The sequence below is a fragment of the Myotis yumanensis genome, unplaced genomic scaffold (genome assembly GCF_028538775.1).
Source record: "Myotis yumanensis isolate MYYU_CA2020_CCGP unplaced genomic scaffold, mMyoYum1.0.hap1 SCAF_3, whole genome shotgun sequence".
NCBI lineage: Eukaryota > Metazoa > Chordata > Mammalia > Chiroptera > Vespertilionidae > Myotis > Myotis yumanensis.
The window spans coordinates 152,223,280-152,237,161 of record NW_027223754.1 but is presented as its reverse complement, the minus strand read 5'-3'; the positions used below and the strand labels follow the sequence as shown (position 1 = coordinate 152,237,161).

The 13,882-nt window shown below is 41.4% G+C and overlaps 1 protein-coding gene and 1 non-coding gene across 2 annotated transcripts in view; both read right to left on the bottom strand.

The window, feature by feature from the left end:
• GNS (glucosamine (N-acetyl)-6-sulfatase) overlaps positions 1-13,285 on the bottom strand; it is a 49,067-nt gene extending 35,782 nt beyond the window's left edge. Inside the window, exons 1-4 of the mRNA XM_070409800.1 lie at positions 12,960-13,285; positions 6,291-6,350; positions 3,185-3,391; positions 631-696 (exon numbers count right to left, since the gene is read on the bottom strand). Coding sequence (XP_070265901.1) covers positions 631-696; positions 3,185-3,391; positions 6,291-6,350; positions 12,960-13,157 — 531 coding nt within the window. The 5' untranslated portion in view covers positions 13,158-13,285. The remainder of the gene's footprint in view (positions 1-630; positions 697-3,184; positions 3,392-6,290; positions 6,351-12,959) is intronic.
• On the bottom strand, positions 2,713-2,819 carry LOC139007796 (U6 spliceosomal RNA). The gene has a single exon (XR_011470956.1). It is a non-coding gene; the product is annotated as a U6 spliceosomal RNA (small nuclear RNA).
• Positions 13,286-13,882: the final 597 nt, after the last annotated feature.

Sequence of the window (13,882 nt, the reverse complement as noted above, 5' to 3'; positions counted from 1 at the left end):
ACCATGCTAGGCTAACCTATACTATTTAAATGGTGATAAGACATTTTAAAAAGGTAATTATACAAGTCGTATTGAATTAGATTTTTTGACTAGGGTTTTAATTAACTACTAGCATAGTTTCAATAATATGTCTTACTTTTTATTTATTTTTTGTTAAACCTCACCCAAGGATATTTTTTCCATTGATTTTTTTAGAGAGTGGAAGGGAGGGAAAGAAGGGCTGGCGGGGAGAGACACATCAGTGTGAGAGAGACACAATGACTGGCTGCCTCCCACACACACGCCAACTGGAGCCAGAGAGGCAACCCAGGTACATGCCCTTTACTGGGAACTGAACCTGCAATCCTTCAGTGCATGGGCCGATGCTCTAATCACTGAGCAACACGGGCCAGGCCTGTCCTACTTTAAAAAACAAAATAAAAACAAGAGTGGATCAGGTAGAATAGCAAAATATGTTCCTAAACCCCCACAAAGGAATTACTTGCAAATCAAAAGACTTTCCTGCAGGGAGATGAAACAGCCAATCATAAAAGCAAACCAAGTTATGTCAATATCAGAGCTAAATCAGAGTACACACATTTGACCTCTGTGGGCTGTGTGTAATTGGCACTGACTTCGGTAATCACTCACCAAGGCATACCAGTAGCTCCATCCTGGAGGAACGTACTCTAACCCACCAGCAGCTGGGGCTCCATACTGAAAAGCAGACAAGCAGGGCATTAGAAGTCCTTAGACATGATGAGACACAAAGAAACAGGACACGTGTAGAATCTTTTTAGATCAGTCCCTGAAACACAGTAGGTGCTCACTTCTCCCAAACACACAAACCAGCAAAAAATAAAGGACACCATATTCCTAGAAACTTCAGAAGCACGAGCTGGCAAGCCACAGGCCAAATCTAGACTGCTATCTGTTTTGTATGGCCAGCAAGCAAAGAATTTTTTTCCAAACATTAAAAAAATATAAAGACCAATCAAAAGAAGAATATGCTGTAACATGTGACAGCTACATGAAATTGAAATTTCAGTGGTGATAAAGCTCATTGGAACACAGCCACACTCGTCAGTTTACGTAACGTCTATAGCTGCTTTCATGCTCTGATGACAGAGTTGAATACTTACAACAGAGACATACGGCTTGCAAAGCCTAAATTATTTACTTCTGGCCCTTTACAGAAGACAACCACAAGGCTTAGGCCACAGGGCTCATTTGCTGAATAGTCCAACTGACCCTGTGACTAGCAACAGTGAAAATGACCCAACTATGAGCTACCAGCCAATAAGTTCCATTGTCTTGATGATGAAATCTACTTTTGGAGCTCAGCAAGTGAAGAGACCTAATGAGATGAGCAAGTGAAGAGACCACAGAATTATCCCATTCTACCTCAGCAAGGTTTAATACTACCCATTTAAGGCAGAATTTAGCCCCTGAGAACGAAATATTTGTATTTTATTGATATTTATATATATATAAAAATTTTTAAAATACTAGTATATATTTTTATTGATTTCAGAGAGGAGGGAGAGAGAGATAGAAACATCAATGATGAGAGAGAATCATTGATCGGCTGACTCCTGCATGCCCCCTACTGGGGATTAAGCCCGCAACTTGGGCATGTGCCCTTGACTGGAATTGAACCTTGAACCCTTCAGTCTGTAGGCTGATGCTGTATCCACTGAGCCAAACCAGTTAGGGCTAAATCTTTGTATTTTAAAGACTTTCTCCTAATTTTGTATATATTAGATGCTCTTTAACATGCAAAATAGTATAAGTTCTCTTTATGACCCATAGTCTTAACACAATGACCTAGTATCTGTACTTATTTCTCATTATTCTTTTCAAATTGAGTCATCTTCTTTCAAACCCACAAGATTGCAAATTCCCCTAATTACTGTGGGGAGTAGGAAAAGTGAAAAAAATTTCAGATCAGATATTAAGATCTCTAGCAACCACAGATAACATATATAAGAAAATGTACATCTTCTCTCTGTCCTGCACTCCCAGTTTTACTATAGGAGATTATTAAAAAGAAAAATACCCTCAAACACACTATTTCCTTTAAACCTGAATTCTGACTAAAAGCTAAGGCCAGTGAGGCCATGAAATCTGGCCTTGGCAGGTCACAATTCGGTCTCTCTCCATCGAGGCCCAAATGGCTGCACACTGACCACTCAGTCACCTGCTTTAACGGCCTGACTGTCCCAGGCTCTGGGTGCTTTCTCTTTACCACTGATCTGCCCACATTCTGTTCCCACTTTTCAGGTTACAAAATGGGTTAAGCATAAGTTGTAATTCAGGAAAGATACTAAAGAAATATTCTTCATTCTGATTCTAATACAGAGGAAATGGAAACAAAGATCACATGGCAGCCACATGACAAGCAGAGTTCTTGAGTAAAAAGGGGATGTACACAGCAGCAGTCCTAGGATAATTATTATTATTTTAATCCTCACCATAGAATTATTTATTTATTTATTTTTTAATCTCCACCCGAGGACATGTTTAGAGTGAGGGAGAGGGAAAGGGAAAAGGAGAGGGAGAGAGAAAAACATCGATTGGTTGCCTTCCCTGTGTGGCCAGACCAGAGATGAACATGCAATCCAGGTATGTGTTCTGACCGGGAATGGAACCGGCAACCTTTCACTGAACAGGAAAAGGCTCAACCAACTGAGCCACTCCAGTTAGCTAGGATATGCTTTTATCGATTTTTTTTTTTTAATGGAACGTTTCACGAATTTGCATGTCATCGTTGTGCAGGGGCCATGCTAACCTTTTCTGTATTGTTCCAATTTTAGTATATGTGTTGCTGAAGTGAGCACTGACTTTTTTTTTAGAGAGAGAAAAGGAGGGAACGGGAGGAGAGAGGGGGAGGGATGGAGGGAAAGAAACAAATAAACATCAATCAACTGCCTCCTGTACAGGCCTGACCAGGATCAAACCTGCGATAATTTTTCAATAAATGCTCCTGAGACTATTTAGAAGAATAAATACAGTACCCAAATGATGTAAATATGTTTATATAAGTTCTTATTTATGGGCAGATTAGGAGAAAACATTTGCCAAAAATCCTTTAACATGACTTGAATGGATACTTATTAAAAAACAAGTATCATGAATTCTATTAATTCACATTTAAAAAGCTGTTATAAAAAAAAAGGGGGGAGGAATAATTAGACCAACATACCTCATTTAAGTATTTTCCTGCAAAAAAGGTCTGATAACCACACATTGATCTGAGAATTGCTGGGAAAGTATTTGGTTCTTGGATCTTCTGCCAAGACTTACTACTGCAGTTTCCCTCTAAAGTGTTGTTAACAACGTGATGATTATGTGGGTACTTCCCTGTCAGGATACTGGCACGGCTTGGGCAGCAAAGAGCACTTGGCACATACTACAAAGGAAACAGAAGCAACAAGGACAGTTACACAAGAAAGATGAATTTCCCATAATTTCTAAAAAGAATAAAAGAAAGTTGCTCAATATTTTAACTTCAAATTTCTAGTTTCCCCTGATACAGAAATATTCTTTGCATATAATACATTTCCAAGCTGCCATATGTAATGTAGTAGAGACAGTAAAGCAAATAAAACAAACCAAGGAACAGATTTCTTTTTTAGCTGGTTTCTTTCTGCAGGATAAAATAATGCTATTCTAACCTCACCTCAAATAAATATTTACATACAAGGAGCACAGTGTGGTGGGAGCTAGGTCTTAACCAAAGATAAAAACTACTACTTGAATTTAATGTGGCTGAGAAGTAGAGGGTCATGTTCAGGCTGATCTGTAGCTTTATGTATTTCCTGTATCATTTTATATATGACAGATTTTTTTTTCTACTTATGTTTCTATTAGCTACTGTCATCAATAGACTTATCCCATTCTATCCAATAATATCTGTATAACTCTTAATGCACATTTAACAGAAGGGTAATACTAGCTTATACTTCCACCAGCAGAGAAGGAAGGCTCATTTGAGCACACCTTTGCCAAAATTACATAGTATCCTTTTTAAATACTTAGTATTTATTTGGCCTTATATTAGATTTGACATTTTTAAATACTGATGAACATTCTCCACATGCACACTAACCAACTGTGTTTATGGGAATGGTCTGTTCATGTGATTTGCACATTTTTTCCTCTCGAGTTACTGGCCTCTTGTTATATAAAATTGGAATTAAGGAAGGATTCAGTCATACTATAAATACTTCCCATTTTTTACTTCTGCCTTTTAATTTTGTTAGATGTTTGACTTTTGTAGTTTTTACATTGGCAACTCTTTTAATTCTTTCCCTTTTTTGTTTCCTAAGCTAATTTTTGGGAATACCACACTGTTTATTGTATCTTCATATTAAATTTTAATACCCAGTAAAGCAATTTCTTCCTTTAAAAAAATTACCCTAATTGTTCTAACCTACTTATTATTCCAGATAACTTTGGATTCACTGAATTCAGCATAAAAAAATCTTACTGGAATTCTGATTAGAATACTTTATAATCTTGTATTTTCCCATGGAAAGTAATGTGCATGTCTTCATATTAAGTAGTTTTTATTACATCACTTACAAAGTTCTGTAACTTTATTTATATAGGTCCTAAAGAACCATTACTAGCCACCACCAGCTTATTTCCAGAGTCTGAATTTTCCTGCTATGTGAATGTGACCTTTTCTCCCTCCCCTATTTCTCTAACTGGTTATAAGGAAGTTTTTTTTGTTTTGTTTTTTCATTCCTACCTTACTAAGTTCTATTAAAAGTTTTCCAACAACTCTCTTGTTTTCTAGGTAGACAATCCAAACAAATGGAAATATTAATTTTGTCTTTTCCCAATAGTTTTACCTCTTAATTCTGCAAGACTTATGCCAACGACTAGACAGTTCAGAACAGTATTAAGCAAGAGGCATTAGCCCTTTGTCTCCCTAACAACAGTGACCAGAGTAGTTCACCTTAACTATAGGTGTGCCATTTGTCTGAAGTATTCATCATAAGGATGTATTCTTCCAACAGTTTAATAAATTACCAGGAAAAGATGCTAACATTTCAGAGAATTTTCAAGCATCTATTGGAATGCACATATAACTATCCTTCTTTTACTACCAATTCCATGTTGGTGGACAATATAACAACCACCATTGTGTAGTATAGCCAGCCCTCTGTATGTGTGGGTTCCAAATCCACAGATTCAACCAACCTCAGATTGAAAATGTTCAGGGGAAAAAAGTTACGTTGCTGCCGACGTGAACAGCATAACTAGGTCTATGATGTGGTTGCATTGTGCTGAACGTGTATAGACTTTTTATTGTCACTATTCCCGAAACAATACGGTATAACAACTGTTTACATTGTATTTTCATTGCATCAGGTATTATCAGTAACCTAGAGATAATTTAAAGTCTACAGGAGTATGTGCCTAGGTTACATGCAAATACTGTGCTATTCCATGTAAGGGACTTGAGCACACACAGATTTGGTATCTGTCGGGGTGGGGGTGGTCCTGGAACCAATCCCTCACAGATACCAAGGGATGACTGAAATCATTATAAGTCAGGCAGGGATACAAGTGGTTGCTTTACATGTATCAATTCACTTAACCTCACATAAACCCTGAGGAAAGTTTTAGTACTCCCATTTATAGAAATGGAAAACAAGGGCCAGAAAGCTTAATAACTTGCCTAAGGTCACATAGGTGGAAAAGAGGCAGAGAGCATGTGAAACCAGGCGGACTGGCTCCAGAGTCGGCGCTCTAAAGCACAACACAAGGCTGCTGTTCAATGGATTTCCTGACGTTAATAGGTATGTGCATGGCCCTCAAGTTTGCTAGCATTTGAGTCTTTGTATCTATGTTTATATATACACATATTTGTTTTATATATTCACACATACATACAACTGTTGTTGGCTTTGTTGCTATTGTCTTTGTCAGGTTTGGCTTCCATGATTAACTGGGCTTTGTAAAGTGGTTTGCAAGTTTTTAGCATGGAACAGTTTACATAGCGTTAATGTTATTTGATGCTTACAATCCACATTCAAACCTCAAACAGTCAGGTTTGAAATAAAATTCTCTAGTTCTGAGTTGTAGAAAAGACTGGCTTAGAAACTGCCTGTCTAGCAATTGGTGAGATGTAGTATTTCAATTAACAGAATTTATCACATTAAATAAGATCCCTCCTTCAGATCAGGCTTTTTAACTAGGGAGGAAAAAACAAAACAGACTACCCAAAAACGAGTGTTTCTTCTTAGAACATAAACACAATTAAAGTTTAACAAAATTAAATTGGCTTTAAAACTTACAGCGCTGGAGAAAGTCATCCCCATCTCTCCGATGAGAGCCTTGGTTTTCTTTAGTGGTGTCTGAAAAGCAAATAATTACCTGTTAAACTATTTCTTTCAATCAACTACAATACACAGACCAAAATTCATGGGTTTTGTATCTTATCTCAACCTCTTATTCCAAACCTATCAGCTCCATCTGACACTAAGAAACAGCCAAGAGAGTGATTCTGGAGATGAAGCAAACAGGTTTGGTTAGTCAGTTCTTTCCTATGCAAAAGTTCAGGGGTTCATAATGCTTGAAGGAGGCGAAAGTTCACAGCTGATGGTATTTTTCTAGCAGTGCTGATTTCACTGTAATGAAATTTTGTGCCCTTATCTCATTTGTCACCAGCCTCCTTAAGAGATAGGGCAGAACTATCTCCATTAATTCATCTTTAGAAGCAGGATGTGGGAAATCATATAAAAGGAGCCTTCCACCTTTTAAAACAGTTATAACACTTAGGTTCTGAAAGCCAGCAAGACTGAGGCTCAGAGATTAAGTAAAATATCAGTCACTCAGTGGTAGAGCCCAGATGCACACTTTTTGACTACAAACTCACAGCCCTCTGCTCTGCACTAGACATATCACCACCTCAGATAAGAACTTGACCAGGTGGCAAACAGGTATACACAGAACCCTGTCAGGCAAAAGACTGATCAGAAATTACTTTATTTATGTCCTTGCTTTTTATCACTTGTTCAAAATCTAAGATCCTGACAAGTATAGAGAATAATTAATATCAAATCCTATAGTGAGGATAAAAGTCTAAAGATGGTCATTTAAATACAAATAAAAAGTACCATAAATCTGAATAATCTTTATTCAGATGCCACACAGCAAGAAAGAACCATTGAAGAGACTCATTTTAGTTGTATTATGAGACAATTCATGATGATTCTCAAGTACCTTTGAAATCTAGGACCATATTAAATGCAGCTCTAAGTGTATTTTGTTGTATAATAGTTTCTTAAAGACAATCCAAATATGTAACTGTGTTAACAAGAGCCTCATTTTCAATACTGTATAAATTACTTTCCCCCATTGTTTTACATAGATAATAGAAAAATTAAGGAACCCCAAAAGCTCAAAAGGATGAGAATTCTAACATATTCAAGAACTAACTTTGAGCCTAGTCAGTGTGGCTCAGCAGTTGAGCACTGACCCAGGAACCAAGAGGTCACTGGTTTGATTCCCGGTCAGGGCACATCCCTAGGTTGCAGGCTCAGTCCCCAGTGTGGGGCACGTAGGAGTTAACCGATTGATGATGTTCCTGTCTCATCAATGTTTCTAGCCCTCTGTCCTTCCTTCTTCCTTCCTCTCTCTTTAAAAAAACAAACAACAAAAAAACTCCCAAAAAACAACTTTGATCACTTCGTAAGTAACTGCATAGCAGTGGTTCTCAACCTTCTGGCCCTTTAAATACAGTTCCTCTTGTTGTGACCCAACCATAAAATTATTTTCGTTGCTACTTCATAACTGTAATGTTGCTACTGTTATGAATCGTAATGTAAGTATCTGATATGCAGGATGGTCTTAGGCGACCCCTGTGAAAGGGTCGTTTGACTGCAAAGGGGTCGCGACCCACAGGTTGAGAACCGCAGGCATAATGGGTCCCCAGGAAATGCTAGAGAAATATATAAGATCTCTGGTAACCTTCAGAAGCAATGTCACCAGTCATAATCTCCCATAAAGCATCCCTGGGCGGCTACACTCGGGTACAGAACATTGGGCTGCATAAAACGTTAGTCAGTGGTCGGCAAACTGCGGCTCACGAGCCACATACGGCTCTTTGGCCCCTTGAGTGTGGCTCTTCCTAAGCCTTAGGAGTACCCTAATTAAGTTAATAACAATGTACCTACCTATATAGTTTAAGTTGAAAAAATTTGGCTCTCAAAAGAAATTTCAATCGTTGTATTGTTGATATTTGGCTCTGTTGACTAATGAGTTTGCTGACCACTGCGTTAGATGGATGAAGAATCTGAGTTACAGTGAGGATATAGGGAGGGGAAATGAGTGAAGGGTAAGTGAAGAAAAGGTCCATGTGAGTTGATTATATCTGACTTAGTTATCAAATTGTCTGATAAATATGCAAAGTTACTGAGGAATATCTGATTTACAGTAAGACTATACTGTGTGATTATATAACATGTATTAAACACTTAATTTGTGCCAGGCACTGGTCTTGGCAATAGAAGTGGATAAAGATAGAAGGTCCCTACCCTGATGATCCTTGCACTCTTGGGGACTTAAACAACTAACAGGTAAACAAGCAATCATTCTGGGTGGTGAAAAATGCTATGAACAGAATAAACCAGGATAATGTGCTTACAGCTGGTGGCAGGAAAAGTGGAAAACACTTTAGGTGGTAGGTCAGGGACGGCCTCTTTGAGGAGGTAACCAGTGCTGAGAGTCACATGATGATGAGTCAGCCGCACAAACGTCCAGGATAAGACGCTTCCAGGCTGAGTGAATAGCAAGTACAAAGGCTGCCAGAGAAGGAGAGAGGCACGTGTGAGGGACAAAAAGCAGTGCCCGTGTGGCAGAAGCAGAGCAGTCAGTAAAGGGGGGAGTGGGATAAGACAGGGTCAGGGAGTTAGGCAGAAGCCAAAGAACTGATGAAGGGCTGCACAAGGATCTAGGGTTTAATGTAGGAGATTTATATTAATAACCATAGTCTTTAGACCAGTGATGGCGAACCTTTTGAGCTCGGCGTGTCAGCATTTTGAAAAACCCTAACTTAACTCTGGTGCCGTGTCACATATAGAAATTTTTTGATATTTGAAACCATAGAAAAACAAAGACTTATATTTTTGATATTTATTTTATATATTTAAATGCCATTTCACAAAGAAAAATCAACCAAAAAAATGAGTTCATGTGTCACCTCTGACACGCGTGTCATAGGTTCACCATCACTGCTTTAGACTATTCATAGTAGTACAAATGATAAGCATAAAATCTGTGCTTAATCAAACAAGTCCAGGCAAGAAACCACACTGTACTGAAAATGTGTATGTGTGTCTGAATGTTAACATGGATCCTTAAGATCTAAGCAAAGATAGTGACGGTGAGGTTAAGGCCATACCACATTCTTTATGAAGCAGCCAATCTTATACTCGCATATGGGTAAATGTGTCACTTTACTACATCCGAAGCAAAATCCCTTCCATAAAAATCCCAAGGAGTCATATACTTTCCTAGCTCCCATGTACACCTGTTCCGAAATAAAGTTTGGTAATTCTATAGCTAACTTTCCCTTTTTCAATAGAAAACCACCCTGCTTTAAGCAAAGCAAAGACATCATGTACGTATTTATTCTTCCCCTACATTTCATTACAGCTCCTTCCCTCACTTCCTTGAAATTTTAACCGAATGTCACTTTTTCTAGAGTGAATGATTTTTTTAAAAAGCATCCTGTGCTTCTGTGAAAAACAGTATGTCCATCACACCACAATTACATTTAAATAAAATCAAGAAATTAAACCCTGGCCAGTGTAGCTCAGTTAGTTGGGAGTGTCAACCTGTACACTGACAGGTGGTAGGTTCAATTCCCAGTCAGGGCACATACCCAGGTTGGGTATTTAATCCCCGGTCAAGGTGTGTACTGGAAGGCAACCAATTGATGTTCCTCTCTCCCATTGATGTTTCTCTCTCTCTTTCTTCCCCTCGCTCTAAAATCAGTAAGTATGTCCTCAGGTGAGGATTAAAAACAAAACATTCAAGAAATCTACAGGAATAGTTGCGTGGGTAAAAAAATCTAAAAACGGAATCCCAGATACCTGCAACAAATACCATGAAATGTTAAAGAGGACACTACCACATAAAAGACTATTTCAAAGATGGCAGGTTTCACATTAAACTACAATCATACAAGTGTTACAATCCTTTCATCTGAATTAGTCTGGGGGATTGACCACTGTTTATTTTGCCAACTATGGTGGCAATTCATAATCCTTTTTTGGGGGGGGGGGGGGGGCGGGGGACAAAAAATGAAGATAATATACACAAATTATTTATTACATGTAAATTAAGGAGTTCCATGACCCCACTGGTGCTCCTGAATGTCACCTGAAGAATCTCTGACCTGTGGTATAAGTAACCATGCTGATGTGGGTATGTGGAATGACATCTGTAAGACAGTATTATCACAGTATTTTCAAACAGGAGAAAAAGCATGGGGCTCTATCCCTCACTAGCTCTATGAACCTTGGCCAAGTTACAGCCCCCTCTAAATTTCAGTTTCCTCTTAGTTAAGATAAGGACAATACCCACAGCAGAGGACTCCTGTAATGACTGAAGCACAAATATAAAACACCTCACTCTCTGGCTCCAAGTAGAATCTCAAATGCTATATTGTCTTAGCTCTTCCCCTTCAAGTCCTGTTTGACAACTATGTAGTCATAAAATATTCTGTAAAAGCCTACAAGAGAAGCAAGAATTCTCCAGAGTTGGAGCATTGAATTCAACTTGTTCCCTCCACACAATTTTGGCTCTTCTCTCCAGTACAAACACCTATAAAAAAGAAACTGCTGTGGTTTAAAGAAGCAAATGTGATTAACATGCTAAGGCAGCGGTTCTCAACCTGTGGGTCGCGACCTCTTTGGGGGGGGGGGGGGGTCGAACGACCCTTTCACAGGGGTCGCCTAAGACCATCAGAAAACACATATATGATTACATATTGTTTTTGTGATTAATCACTATGCTTTAATTATGTTCAATTTGTAACAATGAAATTGGGGGGCACCACAACATGAGGAACTGTATTAAAGGGTCGCGGCATTAGGAAGGTTGAGAACCACTGTGCTAAGGGGAAGAGACCACATCTGTGGCCTACAAAAATGGAAGGAAATGGATTCTGAACACCACACCTTGTATTTAAGTGATGAAGTTTGTTTTCAACAGAGATGTGAAAGCTGTACCTTCTTTTTAAACACCCATTTTTCTTTCTTTTAAAAAAAATATATATTTATTGTTTCAGAGAGGAAGGTAGAGGGAGAGGGAGAGAGAGAGAAACATCAATGATGAGAGAGAATCTTCGATTGGCTCCCTCCTGCACGACCCCCCACTGGGGATTGCGCCCACAACCTGGCATGTGCCCTTCAGCGGAATCGAACCTGGGACCCTTCAGTCTGCAGGCCGACGCTCTATCCACTGAGCCAAACCTGCTAGGGCGAAAGCTTTACCTTTCAATTAAGCTTCAGTCACTAAACTATTATTAATTTTTGATAGAGGTGGCTTGCTTTTCCTGGATAAAATACTTTTCAAGGACGTGAGATATTTAAAAGAAAATAAATGTAGCTGTTAGAATGGTGGGGAAAAAACCCAAAATAAAACCCAGGAGGGCAATTAAGTCAAGACTCTTCAATGTCAATGTGACTGAATAGAAATTAAAAGGCAATGAGGCATATGTGGCAGGAGTGTGGAGTCAAAATGCAAGCATCTTAAACGTCAGCTAGGAAAGAATCCCATACTCTTGCACACAGCCCCGAGTGAAGAAACATTTTAATTCACAGCCCAGAAATATATACACATATGGATATATGCTTAACCTTTACCGCGTGTACCACACAGACATTTTCTATTCCCAGTGTCTGTTCCGTAGGGAAGTGAAAATGCTGGTAGTTCTAAACTGATTTCACAACTCACTTATGGACAGGATGAAAGACAGTGAACTAGGGTGTTACTACACAGTCACAGTTCGGAACCTCTTGCCTGAAGTGTTTTCATAATCTCAGCATTTTGCTCAAAGCAAAAAGAGAACTGAAAGAAAGGAAGCAAAGAAAGCACTTGCTCTTAAAAAGAGGAATACCATACCCAGAATCAGAGCACTAGTCAGTCTGACTCGATTGCCTCCACTATTTATGTGCCTGGGGCAAGCCACTTCCTGTGCTGTCGTGAGTTACGTGAGTACGGGGTTGGGTGGCTATTCCTGAGGGTCATAAAGGTCAAGACTCTTAAGACACAGAAGCAACGTCAACTCTGGGAAAGAATGAAGTCTCATGACAACACCCAGATGGTACAAAATGGCACACTGGCAGGACCTAATGCATCGGCCAGGTGTTCAATTAGGCTAATTGGATTTTCTTGATTCTTGTGTGGCAAAGCACACCCTGAAGAAATAGTTCGAAAGCTACCTACCAGATTAGTTCATTTCAGCACTTACTTTACAAATATCAGGCACAGACATTGTGCCCGGGAACAAAGGTGGAGGTGGCCTAGGTCCTCACACAGGGGGGCTGTCCTTGTCTCCTAACCCAGAAGATGCTCAAGGCTGGCATCTCCTTAGCCAACACCTGCTCCTCGTTGGCTCTGCCCATCCCTGACCGGCGTCCACCTGTGTGTCCCGAGATCGCGAAGGAACGCCAGCTCCGCAGCCGTCAGGTCCGGACTGGAAGCTCCTTGGAGCGCGCGTGTGTGTGTGTGTGTGTGCGCGTGTGTGTGTCACCCTCCAAGAGACGCTGGAGCAAGAAGAGGAAATAGAGTCCTGCGGCCCCTCAGACCTGCGTCCAGGGCCCGGCGTGGCCAAAGCAAACCTACCCGGGGTCCAGTCGGCCGGTTCCGGGAGCCGGGGTGGGGACGGGAAGGAGGGCAAGAAACCAGGGAGTCCGCCGCGAGAGGGAGAGGGGCGGGGCAGAAACAGGAGTTACCATGCCGCCGAGCACTTCGTCCTGGTCGTCGGTGAGCAGCAGCACCACGTTGGGCCTCCGAGAGCCCGCCGCCGCCCGGGAGCCCCCCAGGCAGCAGCCCGGCAGCAGGAGCAGGAACAGCAGCGCTGGGCTGCAGGAGGGCAGGTGGCGGGGGCTGTGCCGCCCGGGCCCACCTGCGCCCAGAGGCAGGAGCCGCATGGCGGAGAGGGCTCCGGGGGGACCCCGGGACGGGGTGTGGGGACGCGCAGGCGGCTGAAGGGCGAGAGGCCGAGGAGCCGCGGGGAGAGTCGGCGAACGGTGAAAGCCGGGGGCTGGGGTCAGGCGTTCTCTCCCCAGGCGCGGTCACGTGAGCGGGGACGGGGGTGGAGCGCGCCGCGCGGTCACGTGGGGGCGGCGGGGCGGGGCCGCGGACGGGCGGGAGGGCGGGGCGGGGCCGCGGGAGGGAACCCGGAAGTGGCCGAGACTGGGGAGAACCGCGGAGAGCGGGACCGCGCTGGCCTCGGCTTGGGCTCCATTCGGGTTTCGGTAGGACCCGTTTCTGAGCACTTGGTGCAAAAACTGTAAAACGGAGCGAGGATAAGATGAAAAGGAGGAGGAGAGAGAAAGGAGGACTGTCCCTGGTAAGATCAGCTGGTGGGCAGAGTCTGGGTTTTACCATGTTTAATCCCCAAGACAGAAAACACTAATTGAGGACCCTTATATTGAATCGGTTTTGATTTTCTTTGCAACTCAGCTCTTCGATTTGGAGCTGGATTCCAAGTCAGCTCGCTCTCTCTCTCTCTCTCTCTTTTAATTCTCAACCCGAGGATATTTTCCCAGTGATTTTAGAGAGTGTGGAAGAGATTGGGAAAGACAGAAAGAAAAAAATCGATGTGAGAAAAACACATAGATTGGTTGCCACCTGCACGTGGGGGAGAGCCTGC